The sequence below is a fragment of the Belonocnema kinseyi genome, chromosome 7, assembly GCF_010883055.1.
Source record: "Belonocnema kinseyi isolate 2016_QV_RU_SX_M_011 chromosome 7, B_treatae_v1, whole genome shotgun sequence".
In the NCBI taxonomy this organism is placed as follows: Eukaryota; Metazoa; Arthropoda; class Insecta; order Hymenoptera; family Cynipidae; genus Belonocnema; species Belonocnema kinseyi.
In genome coordinates, this window is record NC_046663.1 from 72,709,976 (window position 1) to 72,727,929 (window position 17,954).

Genomic DNA, 17,954 nt, shown 5'->3' on the forward strand with positions numbered 1-17,954 from the left:
TATCAAAGGTTAAATAAATATGTCACATTTGAAAACCACTGGATTAAAAAACTCCCACAGTTTACAAGATTTTAAGCCTTTAAAGTTCAAAATTTACATAAAATTTTTTGCCAAAACATAATTTATACTCAATTATTTAAAAAATTAAAACTTCGACATTTCCCTACACTCAGTTGTATAATGGGAAAATTTGTTTTCAAAGACATTAAATATTTTAATAATTTTTTAGCAATTCCCAATTTATTGTCAAATGAAGAAGATTGCCATGTAGTTATTGTTTTCTGGAAAAATTGTTCTCTTACAGAAATAGATACCAAGTAACTAAGTCTAAAAATTATTTTCCACGGTACAAGTCAATTTACAAAAAGACTGAAAACTCAAAAAAACGTAATCAGCAAATTAACAAAAAGTAAAAGACATTTTAGTTGACAAATATCTTTGAAGGGACTTGGTAAGAGCTGTCCAAAAGTGTGGGTAAACTAGTCTTCCGAGTGAAAGAACCCGTTTTTCATTCTGGTGCTTTCACACGTAAAAGTATTTTATCGTCTTTCTCGGCCACTCGTTCTAAAACGATTAACATATAAATAAATAAATAAATATATTTTATATCTCTATCGACCCTTCCCAGGAAAAATGCCTCAACGTTCAGAGAAAAACCTACTAGAAACTTAAGATTGAAAAATCGCAAAATAAGATCCACTTGAGACTTGGCGGTATGCTCGCATGGGTAGCGCGCTCGAAGTACAGCGAGCTGATCGACTTGAATTGAGAATTGAAAAGAGTAGAAAAATAATGCGGGAAGTTGCCGACGAGAGACTCAGGGTGCACGTGGCGGAGAGGCAGGCAGAATTGGGAAAGGCACGGATTTTTAGTGCTATCTTTAGGTGCATAGGCGGCTTCCTTTTGCCGGAAGACATGAATAATTTCGTTAATGACTGTCACATGTTAGGTCGATGAGGGCTTCTGTGTCCGTATTATGTCACGAGTGACGATTTTGGGAAACGAGTTTCTTACAGTCAATCAGACAGACATACATACAGACAGACAGACAAATAAACAGTCAGAGAGTCAAACAGTCAGTCAGACAGTCAGACAGACAGACAGATACCACAGAATAACGGAGCCGAGCGTTCGCAGTTCACAGTTCTTAAAATCAATCCATCGAACTTGTAATCAATGTGCCGCTGATGGAGCTTTTCTAATTCAGTTTAGACGGGTTGGGAATGCTGCACTTGAGTGCCGAATTCGGCACATCACATAGTTGTTCAGACTCGTTTTCTCTATGGCCTTTCATCTTGGAACTCGAGATGAAGCCAAGCTATTTGGTTCAAGTCCTACGGCACAGAATATAATAACCGATATGGATTATTGTTAACTGTTAAGGATCGCAACTGATGCATCAATGGCTATGCTGATTTGGCACAAGTCGTTAATTCTGCTAACTGATGAATACAGTGACCATTTCATGAAAGACAACTTTGATTTCTCACTATTCTTTTTTTTTTCATTTATATGCTTGTTATTCTTAGTTCTCAGTTTTCTCGACAGCTTGACCCTCGCTATTCTGTGGTCTCGCGAAGTCTAAGTTTTTTGTTTTGTTTTGCTTTCACGTGCGCAGCATTACGTAGTATGCTATTACAACATATTGAAAAATACGTAACAACAACTAAGGCCGAAAAGAATGTCTAGATAAGGATTTGCCTCGCTACGATCATGTCAAAAGGGATGCACAATGAGTATGCGAGGACATCTGAGTTCTTGCCAAGCAGCTACTACTTTTCAGTATTGCAAATTATCAGATATAAATTAGAAACTTTAGTAAATTGAAAGTGCAGGCCCGAGGCAAATTAAAGAGAAAGTCAAAAGTCAACATTAAATAAGAACAGTGTGTATACATTGACGTATGAATTTTTAGGTAAAAATTTGATAGATTTTTCTTTTTGAGAGTAACAAGTGAAACGTCAGATATGCTATGAAGCACGCGGGACGAGCAGAGAGACATGAAGACATAATGGACGCGAGATAATTTTACATCGAGTGTATACATTAACGGACAAAAAAGTATGAAAAGTACTGTTTGAACTACTATATTACGGCTTTCAGTGATAATGGTCGCTGATGGCTCATCGAATTACAGATAAAAAAGACCCTGTGTTGTTCTTAATGTACGCATTACATCAGTATACAATTTCCAGAATTACATAGTCATTGTGCATCCTTAAAACAGAAATATTATTTAGCATGCAAAACAGTAACAGGTAGATCAAAGCAGACATTGATAATTTAAGATGTTATGGGTAGAGCATTTAAAGTCTTTTTACGTTCTACATACAATAAACAGTCTTTCTTTCCTTCAATTTTAATTTTAGAGCGTCGCTATTTGTCATTTAAAGTCTAGCTTAATATTTATTCAGAAAAAAAAGAGAACGACAGGAATTACGTCAGATTGAAATGTGAATTCGGCGAATGTTTGAATGGAGAGATGTATTCTTTGAATAATTTCAGGAATGTCCTTGAATTTATTTGGGTATTTTGATGGATGAATCCTGACGCAGAAATGATAAAAGCTTTTTTCAAGATTTGCAATTACCGGAAAGATTAAATGCTCTAATTATGAATATGGAAACAGGCAAGAAGTGAATAAGTGGTGGTGTTTCAAAGTGGAACACTTCCTAGCATGCCTTATTATATGTGTATGTGTATATATATATTTGTAAAAAATTAATAATTCCCTTTGGCAACTTACCGTTTAGAAAACCTTGAAGAGAGTTTGGAGAAAAAGGACGGCCTTGCTAGTGGGCTTATCGCATTTGTATCTTGCGTATGGGTGTGGCCCTGAAAAATTTAATTAATATTTTAGTTCATATACATAAATATGTAGAAAAAAACTTCCAAAAGTTTACGTTAGAAGGTTCCAAATAAAAAATCTTTGAATTTCAAAATTGAAACAAAAAATTGGGTCCTTTTTTCCAGCTTGAATTTTATTTAAGTTGAAATCTTTCACGCTGAAAATCATTGTAACTTAAAAACTTCAATAATAAAATATTTCAACATGAAAGTTTTTTTTTAAACGAATTTCTAATTTAGCACACAAAGTTTGTATTTCAATAGCACAAAGTTCTCCTAATTAATTAACACCAGAATACAAACCTGAGTATGATTTCGCTGGGCTCTATTTTGTCCAGAATGGAACGTACTACGACTGGGAACATTCCTTGGAAATGCTGGGGTTGTGGGTGTAGCCAATCTGTTACTTGGAGACACTCCCAAGCTAATAAAAAAGAAACGATTAGAAAATTAGAACACTATTATTAGCAAAAATACCAATGACCACCTTTTTCCATTACTGTTGCGATAGTCAAATAAAACAATCTTAAACAAAATTCACTAATTTACATACAGATTTTACAAATACAAAATTGCCATTTTATGCCGGAACCTTACAGATCAATTAATTAAAAAAGACACACTTAAAATTCACCAAGAAAGTGAACAAAAAATAATAACAAAGTTCACGATTAGTTACATCATTTTAAGAGAGCAAAAAACTTTGCAGGGACCACAGTTCAAAAACGAGCATAAAAAACTGGAAATAGGGTCATTTTTCACAAAAAATGGGAAAATAAGGGAAAGGTTAAACATTAATTTTTACATGTAGAAAAGAAGAAATAATCTTTTTATAAGAAATGTTGTATTTTTAAATAATGTTAAATAATTTTTTGATGACTTCTGACATCAAAGAATTTTTCTTGCAAATTAGATATAGTTACAAGAAGATGATCAGAGTTGGGATTTTATTTCATTCTCATAAAATCTCTACTGAGAGTCTAATGTCTATTAATTTGCAAAAAAAAATTATTTTCGGCCGGTAAATTCGTTTTAAAAAAAATCGATTTCTCAACAATTTAATTTTATGAATTGAAATTTTTATCTGTTAAATTTTCACGTTGAATTGAACAGGTGAGAATTGAAGGAAATTCAACTTTTGTAAAATCAATCCTCATATTTCTTCAATTTTCATTCAGTTTTTATTTTCTTAAATTTTCAATCATGATGCTCTTTCGTCCGAATCGTTATTTTAGTTTTAAAGTTTTACTTAATTCCTAAATAGTTTAGTTTGACATCGGTGAATTAAAAATTTCCTATTTTTTTATTGATAAGATTTAAAAATAAAATATGAGACGCAAGAGTCCAAAGCTACTTTCCGGTCCGAAATTTCTCGCATAATTCAAACATTGTATTCTCACATGTAGGATATTTAAAAACAGGGAAAGACTGTGATCCCTGACTGTCACATGATACTCCGAGAATGGAGAAAATAAAGCGACATGAAGTTTGTATTTAATGAACTGCAACTACGTCATTGCAGAAATAAAAATACAGATTAAATATATACCAATATAAGCAAAAGGTCACATGCTTCAGTAATAGAATCGGCAATTAATATTTCTGAACAAAGCTAAAAATAAGTACCAATTCCCTTCGCTTTCTTATTTTATATTCCAGATCTTATATTAAATTAAATCATTCAAGTTCTACTATTTCCTTATTTCGCTCGCATCTTAAAACTATATTAATAAAAAATGGCTTCTAAACAAAAAATAGTTTGAAAATTGGTATAACATGCTTTCTAAAATCAAAGATAACTCAAAAGAATTCACAGTTTAATCTACAATACTTAAGAGCCTACAAATGTTATTCGCTGAAACACGATTAGTATTTTCGGAAGTTAACTCCTTAAAACGAAGAAAAAAAGAAACACATTGTTAGTAGAAAGCCTTCTTATCTTTAAGAAGTAATAATTAGTAATGCAAACGTGCTCAAACAATTTTCTCTGGTTTCAAAATCTTCGGCTACTTCTACACTATATATCTGGGTGTAAAAATGTATTTCGAAATGAATGAAGACGAATGAAGATGACTTAAGAAAAACAGAAAATCATGCAAACCGATCCTCCAAGATTATGAGAATGACCATCAACTATCCTAGAGACTTTTTCATGGTATCTTTACAGATCTATTTTCAAATTTAAAAAAGCCTCCCATGAATCAAGAAAAAAGATGGCTTGAAAATGAAGCTTCTTTTACAAAGAAACCGTTCACAAATTACGTAAAGCAATTATTAAAATATGTACTTAAACATTTAAAAAAGTCATTGATATAAAGTCTCAAAAATTGTTAACATTGTAAGACCTGAATAAAAGCATTTAAAATAGAAGAATTGAAAACTGAAAGTCTGAAATTGAATCCTTTTACCCACTGACTCCAGATTTCTTTTAATATAAACAACAAGTGAAAAATATTCATATTCCGACTTGAATTTTTTTTACCTACCCTCAAACATTAGGTAATTTATGAACGGAAATGTCAATTGGCAACGGGATTTGAACGCCCTAAGAAAGTTAGTGGCCTATGAAAAAAAAAGCGATAAGACAAATAAATTGTTCGTCCAATACAAAAATATACTTGAAGAGGAATTAAAAAAAAAGAAGAAAAAAAAGACATTATGCTATGGGGGCCTGTACCTCTGTCTAAGAGGGTCAGCAGTGACGAGGAGGGAGTTGTGAGCGTTCCGTGGCTGAGGATCCAGTAGCGAATGATCACCCGGGGGAACCCCACTTGAGGAACGGTGACTTGCACTGATGCTCGCAGATTTGGTGTGACCCCTTGTCGGCCTAGTGCCCTCTCCCAGGCTGTGCACAAAACTAGTCAAAATGCGCCCCAACCCTACGTTTCTATTTTAGGTTTCTAAGTACAATCTGCAACGCAACCCGGGGTAATACTGGTACATCAGAAAATCATTTTTTTTTTTTGTTACCTATCACCTATTTTCAACGACTAAACCGGGAGGAACTTTCTATACTTTATAGTAAAGTACAGTATAAATTACTTTTTGCAAATAAAAAGAAAAATGTACCATATTTCATCAATAAAAATTGTTGTAGCGGCGTTAACCTATTGGGAATGATATATATAGGATACTTTCATCAGTACAAAAGTCCGAACATTTTTCAACCGTGTTCATATTTTTTGAAGCGCTTGCTATTTTTACGTCAAGTCAAAACGAAAACTTTTTGTAGCTGTATTACCCCGTGTAGGATACTTTAATGGGTCGACGGAAATTAATTTTAGAAATCAAAACCTCTCTATTGCAATTTCCCCTAATTTTAAGAAAACAAGTAATTTTTGACATTATTACGGAGAATAAACTCGATTTGTGCTGTCACGAAAAGTCAATATTTATATTTTATTTTATAGCTAAAATCAAATTCCGGATTTCCTTATTTTTTATATCCGAGTATGTAGTGCTTTTTAAAAAACGATTAAAATTGATTTCACTTAGATAAACATCACAATGAAATTGATATTTACATTAGTAATGAACTTCATATTCAGAAATTTGCGAGTAACGATTCTTTATAGATTGATGGCTTCTCAAATAGTCAGGATATTAAATTAATAATTTCTAGTTGTAGACACGTGATAAAATATCAAAATTGAATATTGAAAACACTAGAGACTTGACGTCTATTTTTTTCCTCTTTTAGCCTCATTTAATCTCTGCCATGCGTTCCTCTCAATGTGCTTTTAAATTAATCACTCTATTGATTCTTATAGTAAAAATTACGCAATATCTCTAGAGATATACATAACAACAAAAAAGAGATTCAGAAAGGTAAAAAAAAGCATTTACCCTATTTTTTATTTACTTTCATAAATTTGTTATGATTCATCCGAATTATAAAATTGACAAACTGATTTTTATTAGTTCTATATTGTTTTCAGTGTCAATTTAAAAACATTAAAAGGAATCCAGTCTAATTTCACCAACTTAACCCTTGTGTGCACATCCTGTGTAAAAGTAAAAATTTCGCTTGAGGCCTCCGAATCGTAGTTATTTTAGCTCAATTTGAAGTACATGGTGTATTTAGAATTTATTTATGAGTTTTCTTGAAACAAAAATCGACTTCAAAGTATATATGCGTCGCGGAAACACCCCGTGTAATATAAGAATTAATAATAATTTAATCAATTATTAATTAAGAATTCGTCATATTGTGCGTCGGGTTTCAGCATAACCGTTCCGTTCGCGAGGTGCGCTAGGGACAGCAGGTGAATTGTTTTTGGTGTTTTGTGTATTTGAATCCCACTAATATTTATTTTTTGGAATAAGTGAGAAGGAAACGATTTCAGTTGCATAATTATTTTTAAAAATTGAAAACAAGAAGATGGGCACCCGAGTACCCCGGACAGGGTGGCCACTTGTAGAAAAAAAATTGTCCCTCGGCTTTCTCCCGGTAAATATTCGTGATTTTTTCTGGTTTAAAGAAAAATATACTTCTTTGTAAAACCTACACTTTTTTCACATCCACGATCAATAGCGAAAATCGATAAGCATCATAAAATCTTTTTAAAAGAAATCTATTGACTTTGAATCATATAAACCGGAAAGTTTAAACTTGAACGAATGCGAACTTCACTTAAATTCAACCAATTCAACTTTAATTGAAAAGTTAAAACCTATTACAGGGAAAAATAAAACATTTAGCGCCCAATATGAAAATTGAGAACTCTAAAATTGTAACTTTAAAATTACTGAAATTGTTCAATTACTGGTGTATCAATTTCAGATAGTTTCATTTTCTCTTTTTTGGTTTTAAGCTCAATTTAGAATTTTTTAACTTAAAAGCTTCATTTAGAATTATTATTCATTCTTCAAATTTTCCAATAAAATATTTTCCAATTTGAAATGATTAATTTCATTCCAATTTTTTACGTTTCACAATTTTAAGCGCATTGAAAACTATAATTTTAAATTAAAAATATAGAATTTTTGAAAACGATAAATATATTATTAATAAGTATCAGATCATGTAGTATTAAGACGTGACATTCAAAACGACTAAATAGATTTTTTTTTACTAAAAAAAGTGATTTATATAAATAAAAATCACTGTCATCTTCTCAGTTCACAATTGAAGCTTTATAATCAAATTATTTTAAACAATTCGAAAATTATATGCTTTCTTAATTGGAAACTTTTAAAACTTGGAAAACGCGCAAATTATGAAATGGGAGAAATCTCCCGTATTTATTCCGGTTCTCCCGATTCTCCCAGGTAGGTGGCCACCCTGGTATTTTAAAATGTTTTGTGCCTCTGAAACCCACTTTTGATATTTATTTTGTTTGAATAAACAACAAAGAAACTATTTCAAAATGCATAATTATTTTTAAAAACTTTAAAAAAGGAATGCGGACACCCTGGTCTCCCGGTTGTGTAACCACGTGAATACAGTTGGGTCGCACACAAGGGTTAATCTCTATTGGCTCTAAAATCTCAACCCATAACGCACCTATTTTTCAAACAGTAAATGAAAATAAAAATATTAAACTTTAAACAGCTGAAAATCGTCAGAAGTTTGAAGGGGACTTACAAACCTGATTAAACTGATATGAATTCTTTGCAAGATTAGTGAGTTATGAATTTAATGATAATGATCACTGCCTAAAATGATGTTATCTATATACATAATAGTGAATGAAGAAATGAATGAATGACAATGTCAATGCCTGTTTCGTGTTCGTAAACCTAATTCTAAGATTATTGATCAAACAGAGAAATTGTGTAATTTTGGAAATCTGAGAATGCAACTAGGGATTTTAAAAATATTAAGATAAGAAGCATCTGTACAATTGAAAAAGTATCGAAATAATCTGATTCTCTATACAGCTGTCAGCCTTAAAAATATGAGAAATCTGTAATCAATGAGTCGCAGGCAGCAGCCAGCATGCTAGAGCGATGCAACAAACAATATTAACCACTTTTGGTTTTAATTACAGATTTTCTTGTTAATATTTCTTTCAAACTCATTCTTATCATATTTTATCTACATTTTATAGTATCGTGTCTACTTCTCGTAAATTATGCTCTGTTACCTATTTTGTTAGTAAAATCAAACGTGTTAGAACAGACGAGCTTTTTTTTTAAACTATAAAAAATAATTGGCTATATTAACATTTGTACAATATAGCCAATTCCAACAATTTTAGCTGTTTCCACTTTGATTGAATTTTAAAAGCGTGCGCCTAAAAAAAGTAATACCAAATAATTTAAATTCCGCGCCAGAACTTGTGGCGAGATATTTAAATAGACTTATTTTTTAGTTTTAACAGTTACTAGTATTATTTTAAGTAAATAAAGATTAATACAGGGTGTCTACTCAAATCCGGGATGGAAATTCCCTGACAAATTCAGGTTGTTTCCAAGTATAATTTTTCACAGTACACAAATATTAAAATATTTCGCATTTTTTTTTAAATAATCGACTCAGAATATATATATAAATTTGTGCGAGTTTATTATAGATATTTTTTCTTTCGGTTTTAAGGGATTTAGTTAATATGTTTAATTGTTAAAGCGTTGGCGACTTATATTACAAGATATTTCAAAATATATTAACATCATCGATTGATTAAATAATTAAATAATACTAAAAATATAACCATTTATTTCTTGAATTAAAGTACCCAATAAAAGAATTTCAACTAAGAAAGACCAATTTTCAACCAAATAGTTGAATGTTGAACCAAAAAATTCACTCTTCATACAAAAATGGAATAGTTAAATTTTCAGTTAAAATAATTAATTTTCTACAAAAAAAAAATATAAAAAATTTCCAACCTAAGTGTTGAAATTCCAATTTAAATTATGAACGTCAGTTGTCAATGTACTGACTGAAATGAAGAATCTTTAACTGTAATAGATCAATTTTAAAGGAAAAACATGAATTTTCAAAAAGATTTTAACATTCAACCAAGTAGTTTGATTTTAAATAAAAAATATAAATTTTCAACAAAAAAAATGATAAATAGTTCATTAGAATAGTTGAACTTAGAACTAAAAAATATCAATTTTTAATCATAAATGGAATCATTACATTTTCATTTAAAAAATGGATTTTTTAACAAACAAAAAGTAGTTTTTAACAAAATAGTTACATTTTTTAAGTTATTTTAAATAAAAAATATAAATTTTTAATTAAAATTAAAAGACTGTAATAGCGGAATTTTCAACCAAAAAGATGAATTTTCAAACAAGATTGATTTCTGCCAAAAAGACGAATTTTCAACTAGAGATGAATTTTTAAATAAAATGATAGAATATTCAAATGGAATATTACATTTTCAGATCAAAAATAATGATTTTAAAACAAAAAAAACTAATTTAAAAAATGTTACATTTTTAAACAAAGTGATGAATTTGATTTCCGACTAGAATTATGAATCTTGAACTGAATGAAATAGTGGAATTTTGAACCAAAAAGAAAAGTTTTCAAATAAAATGATGAATATTGAATAGGAATATTGAATAGGAATATTTGAATTTTCAACGAAAAAAAAAAAGATAAGTTGTCCTCCAAAAATTGGATAGTAAAATTTGCAGTTAAAAAAACTAATGTTAAACCAAAGAAATACACTTTTAACTAAAATGATGGATTATTTAATTGGAATAGTTATTTACATATTCAGTTAAAAAAAAAATTTTTCAACAAACAAACAAACAAAAATGAATTTTCAAAAAACAGCTCAGTTTATAAGAAAAAACTTAATTTTCAACAAATGAGTTCAACTTTGAACCCAGTAATCAAATTTTCATTCCAAAAAAGATGAATTTTGATAGAAAAATGTAGTAGTGGATACTTCAAGCTAAAAATATTTTAATTTTTAGTTAAAAACAGTTGAATTCTGCCAAAAAAGACGATATTTAAACATAAGTTGAATTTTAAACTATAAAAGATTGTTTTGTCAAGAGAACGAAAATATTTCAAACAAACTGGTGAATAATCAACAAAATGCATACGTTTTCAACTAAATACTTGAATTTTCAATTGATAGCGTTCAATTTTCAACCAAAAACAGAATGGTTACATTTTCAGTTAAAAAATTAATTTCAAACCAAAGAAAAAATGAATTTTGAAAAAAAAGACCCAAATAAGTATTATAAATCTACTTTTGCAAATGAAGAATCATTCTTACTTTAAACAACATTCCCTGACATTTTCAGGGTTTTCCAGGTATATAAAAATTCCCTGATAATCCAGGTTTTCCAGGCAAGGTAGACACCCTGTAATATATATATTTTTCGTCTCCAGTTTAATGATGGAAGGCATTTCAAAATTTTGGAAATGACTATTTGTTAATTTTTTTCCTACACATTTAATTGAATTGAAGAAAATGTGTGTAAAATTATAAAAGAAAAACTATTTTTATATTTGTACCTGGGTACATCGTTGGTTCTTTCCGTAGACGAAGAAGTTTTGGCTTGATCGTAGGAGATGGTGCTGCGTCGTCCGATGGATCCAGCAGCAGGGGTAGTAGACGTTCGAATGGCTCCAACCCCCGCGTTCATCGTATTGATTTTTCCCACTCTGCTCTTACCGCCAGGACTCGTTCCGACGCCTTGAATAAACATTGACACTGCAAGACTCATTAGATATGATCCAACACAAAACAAAGCGGGGATATGATGTGTAAATTAAAAAAAAAACTAACTATACAAATGACGAGATGATTAGGGCAAGGGAGAAAAACGATCCCGCAACGCAGGGTTTCATCTCAAATCTCCAGATTGAGTCTTTTAACATTAAATAGAAACACTAATGATTCGAATTTTTCCAAATTATAAAAAAAAAAGATTCCAATAAAGTGTCAGTAATAACATTAGGTTAAATAATTTATAGAGCATGCATGGAAAGCCGATTGCAGAATGAATTTTTAAATCAAAATGAAATCATATTGAGGCAAGTCAAACTAGGCAAATAAATTCAATTTGATGTTATGAAGCGGGAATAATCCAGATCAGGGTGGCTGCTAAAACTTGGAGAAAAAAAAATCAAGACATTTCCCAATTTATACGGTCGAAAATTACACTTTTTCTTATTGACTTTTAAGCCTTTATAATAATTATTATTCAATACTAATGTCTTTATTATATAAAATTTGAAAAGAATTAAGTATTTTAGAATTCCATTAAAAATACAGAATGCAAATGATGGTAAAAGTCATTTTAAACTTCACAGCTCAAAATGCTCACAGAACACGGGAAATAGCGTGATTTTTCAAACGAAAATAGAGGAATAATAGGAGAAAAAATTCTTTAACATGCAGGTACCATATTCCTAAGATTTAAAATAAAAATATATTGCATTTTCAACAAAATAGTGTAAATAATCCAATGTTTTAGAAAAAATTTGACTTTAATCCCGAAAAGCAGAATTATTCACGAAAAAAGTTAATTTTCAACCAAAAAATAAGACTTTTTAAGAATAGAGTGGAATTTTTAACAAAATAATTTACATTTTCATGCAAACAGTAGAATTCACCACAAAAAGATTAATTCTGAAAAAAAATAATGATACAAAAGCGAATGTTTATCGAAAAAGATTAATTTTTAACACAATAGTTCAGTTTTTAACAAAATAATTTAATCTTTTATCGAATAGTAGAATTTTTAAGCAAGATTAAAATTCTGAACTCAAAATATAAATGTAGACTTTATTATTGAAATATTTATTTTATAAGTTGTGACAAAAGGTTTCTATAGCTCCACTGCTAGCTATTAAATTAACTTTCAACCAGAAAAGATAAATTTTTAAGAAAATCACGTTGAATTTTCAACCAAAAACAGTAGAATTTTTTCCAAAAGAGATTTCAACCAACAAGATATGTTTCAAACAACAGATGAATTTTAAATGCAAAAGAACGAATTTTCTAACCAAATATTTAAATTATCAATCAAATAGGCGAATTTTTAACCAAAAGACCTAAATTCAGAACAAAAAATATAATAGTAGACTTTTCAATGAAAAGACAATTAACTTTCCAAGCAAAACTAGTTGGATTTACTTATTGGGTTCTATTAATTCAGTTTATTTTTAAGCAAAAAAAAAAAAATGAGAAAATGGGACATTTTCTTGAAAACAGGGGGAAAAGAGGATTTTTTTAATAAAGGGAGAAAGAGGAAAATAGTGACAGAGTGTAAAGCCTTTTTGTGATCCAGAATCAAAATATATATTTTCTATCTCCCAAAGGACAGGGAAGTGAGTAAAGTTGATATTTGAAGAAATGCCAATTATTGGAATATAAATTTGTGTTGTCTACGTAATTATTATGTTAAATATCTAGATTTTAGAATTTCTTTGTTCTCAAATATAAAAGGAACATTAAAATTTGAGCAAAAAATTAACTTTAAAAACTTAAATATAAAATGATCTTCAATATTTGAACGTAGATGGTTATTAACACTAAGCAAAATTTCAAATAAATTTGTGTTCAAAGAGCCAGACAATATTTATTGTAAAAGTAAAAAAAAAATCTAAAAAATCCCCGGCTATTTCCCGGTGCTCAAAATTACAGGCTAATTCTATGTTTACCCGGCCACTAGCCGCTCTGCGAATGGAATTCAATGTTGGCAATTCAATGAAGTGAAATTAAAAATTGTTAAATTTGATAAAAAGAGATATTTCGCTTTCCAATCGTATGAAAAACTACAACGAATTTTGCCGACGTTTCGTGAACATTGCAGTTCACTTCTTCAGGGTATACGAAACGACTGCAAAATTCGTCGTTTTTTACACGATTGGAACCCGAAATATCTCTTTTTATCAAAATGAATCATCATGAAAGCATTAAATCAATGGCTTAATGTATTAAATAGAATTGGAGAGAGATGAGTGAATGCCAATGGAATTGTTAATCTGGGATGCGAATCTTGTTTCATGATGAAAGAGGATTAAATGAGAGATTATGGATCAGAATTAGGGTTAAAAAGACAGCAACAAAGAAAAAGCCGCACCCTTACCGCAGATAGAAAGCGACAAAACTGTACCAAGTTTCTCGTATAGAATGACGAAAATCGTTCGGCTTTAAAGCAAAAGGGAAACTCACTGGTATCGAGTTGTCCAGGACTATTTTTGGGCGCAGAGGGTCTAGATGCAGCGACACGAGCGCTGTTTTCCTTGATCGTGGCAGCATCCACGGTATTTTGCCTTTTGAAATTACTACCGCCACTTCCAACTACCGTTCCACCGGTTCCGGTCGTGGCATGATTGTGATTCGTTGTGTTACCTGGGCTTGGTGCTCCACCTAAAAATAGATTTGACTCAATAACAGATCAAGATTTTTGTTTGTTTGATTAGTAAACAATTGCAAAGAATTGGAAATTTAGTTCAGGCCTCACAGGCCCCATGGGATAAAATATAGGGACCAACGGGACCTTTTTTCCCGCTCAAAGGCTAACAAATTCAGAATAAATTTATAATACTTCAAAACAATTCCCTTTTAAATTAAAAATAATCTAAATCAATTGAAAACAAAATTTTAAAGAAAAAAAATTCCATTGATTTCCGTAAAATTTGAATAAATTTAGAGGAATTTAGCCCTTAAAGTACATGGTGGGTGTCTGATACCCCAAGAAATGTTCAAACTTTTATAAACAATACTTAATTCGAAAAAATTTAGTAGGTATCGCCATCTAGCTTTAGTTGGAGACACTAACTAGAAATAAAGTCGTTTAGCATACTGCGCCAGTCTGAAGTCTGTTAGCAGCAGCTGCTGAAAGTGGAGGTAAAAAAATCGTGGGGTGCAAATAAATATCTTGTTTTAAAGGAACCATGTTGCAATATTTTTTGTATGACAGTCCACTATTTCAAAAGTATAGTCATAAATTTTCATCTTAAAATAATTAAAATTGCGTAAGTTATGAATTTTAAAGTAAAAAACCCATTTTTTTCACTTTTTTCCAATAATTTATTTAACAAACTTAAAATAAATAAATGGCTATAAAATCAACTCTACCTTATAAAAAATACCTTAAAATATATCGGATAATTTTATTGTGACAAAATATTAATTAGGGGTTAAACAATACATGATTAAATACGCTGGGGTGTTGAACACCCACGATGCACTTTACCGTGATTTTTACCATGTATGGACTTTGAGGGTTAGGCTAAACAAGAAGAATTAGATGCAATTCATAAAAATGCAGGTTGAATAACAAAAAATAAAATGAATTAAAACAAATATAAGAATATGAAAAAAATTTCTATGAATTTAGTAACTTTGAAATGAGCTTAAAAAAATTTAAGAGAATTCAAAACAATTTGATGAAATTCATAAGAATGCAAGGTGAGGTTAAAAAACTTCATGATCAATAAAATAAAAAAATTTAATTCCAAAAACTCCACTGAATGCAGTAGAATTAAGTAAATTTAGAAGAAATAAAGTGAATTGAAAAAATTCAAGAGAATTCCAAATAATTTAAAAGAATTGATAAATATCGAAAAAATCGCTTTGTTTGAGTAAAATTTGAGCGAATTTAGAGGAAATTAAAGCAACCGAGAAGAATTCGATAAAATTCATTAAAGAATCAAAATGAATTTAAAAAAATCAAGTGAATTTGATGCAATGCCTACGAATTTAAAGTAAGTTTAAAAAAAGACTTCAAGATAAATGAAGAAAAAAACTGGTTAAAAATCCATAGTTAAGTAAAATTTAGTGAATTTAAAAGAATTAAATTAAATTTAAAAAATATGTAAAAATTTCTTGAAATCTTTAAAAACCTACGACATTTCTCATTTCTTGTGAATAAATTCTTTGAAAATCCATTAAAATATTGAAATCCCTTAAACTGATTAAGACACTTGGAAATCGCTTGAAATTGTTAAACTCTCTTGAAAACGCCCTGGAATCTTTTAAAATTTGCTAAAATATTTTAAATCCTTGGATATCTTTTGAAATCTCTTACAACTTTTTAAAGCAATCGAAAATGTCAATGAATTTGAAAAAATACCATAAAATATTTGAAACCGTTGATCATTTTATCAATTGATTCTCAGATCCAATTAAAAAAAATCTAAAACAATGGTAATCTAATTAAGTAGAATTAAGTCAATTTAGAAGAATTCAAGTGAATTAAAGAAATTCAAAAGAATTTCGAAGAATTTAAAATAATTCAGGATAAATTAATAAGTATTCAAGGGTGAATTCCAAAAAAAATAATTCCAAACCTCTTCAAATCGTGAAACCAATACGAAATAATTAATTTTTTTGAATAAATTCTTTAAAATCCAACCAAAGGTTATTAAAGCTCGCGAAATTCTATGAAATCTGGCGATATTTCCTAAAATCCTGGAAAAATCGATTAAAATACGTTGAGAGCCCTTGAAATCTTCGAAAACCTTATAAAATCTCGTGAATTATTTATAATATCTTACAACTTTATAGGTCCTATAAAATCGTTCCATAGCTTCCTAAATTCTAAGAAATTATTTAGCCTAAAATATTTTGAACTCTTTGAAATCCCTTCAAATTATTAAAATCAATTAAAAATTCTTTGAAATCTTTTTAAGATTCATCAAATATTTCAAGTCCTTTGAAATCCAACAAAATACCTTGTTTTTCGTGAATACATTTTTTATCCATTAAAATATTATAAAACCTCTGTGAAATTCTATGATGATATTTCGTGAAATCCTGGAAAATATACTAAAATACATTGAGAGTTTTAAAATCACTAAAAATCATTGAAATCCTTAGAAACCTTATAAAATAACGTGAAATCTTTTACAATATCTTAAAACCTTTTATGTCCTGTAAAATCGTCCCATATCTTCCGGAATTCTAGAAAATTCTTTATCTTAAAATATTTATATTGAGATAATTCCTCGGATTCTTTTCAAATACCCGAAAATATTTCGAATTCTTTGAAATCTCATAAAACTACTAAAAATAATTTTAAAAATACTTGGAATCTTTTTAAATAACCTAAAATATATAAAATCCTTCAAAATCTTTTGAAATCCCATGAAACTTGTTAAAACTCTTGAAAATTACAATTAATACAAAATTCATTGCAATCTTTTAAAATTCCCTAAAATATTTTTAATTAAACGCTCTCTTGAAATCGCCTCAGAAGTTTTAAAACTGCCCTAAAATCTTTTTTAAAAAACCCCTACAAATTATTGAAATCTATTAGACATTTATCGGAATCGTTAAAAATAATCTGAAATATTTCAAAATAATTCAAGACAATTTAGAAAGTTATAATAGACCTGAATTACAGTTACTCCCTGATTTTCACTATTTTTGTCAAAATGCTCTTGGTAGCTTTGATTTTTTTATAATTTTTTTAAAAATTTCATTAGGCGTTGAAAATAGGGTACTTTAGGGACTTTGAATATAGACTACAATAGGGGATACAGGGACCGGTTTGTGAGACCCGTTAAGTTTGAAAAATGGGATTTTGGGAAATTGAAACTTCATTGATAAACTTACGAAGAGTCTCTCCACCGGAAGAAGCCCTTCTACTGGGTTTGGGATTAGTTGCAGAGCTACTACGATGAACTCCTCGATGTGATGGACTCTGAACTGCACCTCCTGTTCCTCCTCCACTTCCGCTACCTCCACCTGAACTAACTTGCGGTGGAATGTTACGTAGAGACAGCGAACTACCAGACCGCGAACCATCACTCTCGGGCTAGAAGCGAAAATAAATTAGATTAATCAGCGAAATTACAATAACCATTACAACAACGAAAAATGCAGACTAATTCCTTTAGTTTTATTCGTTAAGAAACAAGAAAAAGTTCTCTTCCTTGTTCGCTTTCCTTTCAGAAACCAATGTTTGAATGTTAAGTTTTTAAACTTTTCAGTTTTCAATAACAAACAGGCAAAAAATGTTTTTAAATTAAAAGGTTCCCAAATTTAAAAAAGTTCCCCCTTGAAGTTTTTAATTATAATTGCAGGCCTCGGACTCACTTCAGAGATAAAAAATATATTAATGGAAAAAAAAGAATAGAAGGTGATTATCTATTTTTTTATTTAATTAATTTTTTTTAAATTAGTATACAACTTCTTATACCTATAGACTTATTATTATTTTTATACTTTTTT

General features: G+C 29.7%; 1 protein-coding gene across 1 annotated transcript in view; it reads right to left on the reverse strand.

Annotated features, from left to right (window-relative positions):
- Nucleotides 1-17,954, reverse strand: part of LOC117176507 (serine/threonine-protein kinase MARK2-like) — a 56,324-nt gene that overhangs the window by 12,278 nt on the left and 26,092 nt on the right. Inside the window, exons 8-13 of the mRNA XM_033366761.1 lie at nucleotides 17,337-17,538; nucleotides 13,947-14,144; nucleotides 11,279-11,459; nucleotides 5,525-5,692; nucleotides 3,151-3,271; nucleotides 2,747-2,835 (exon numbers count right to left, since the gene is read on the reverse strand). Coding sequence (XP_033222652.1) covers nucleotides 2,747-2,835; nucleotides 3,151-3,271; nucleotides 5,525-5,692; nucleotides 11,279-11,459; nucleotides 13,947-14,144; nucleotides 17,337-17,538 — 959 coding nt within the window. The remainder of the gene's footprint in view (nucleotides 1-2,746; nucleotides 2,836-3,150; nucleotides 3,272-5,524; nucleotides 5,693-11,278; nucleotides 11,460-13,946; nucleotides 14,145-17,336; nucleotides 17,539-17,954) is intronic.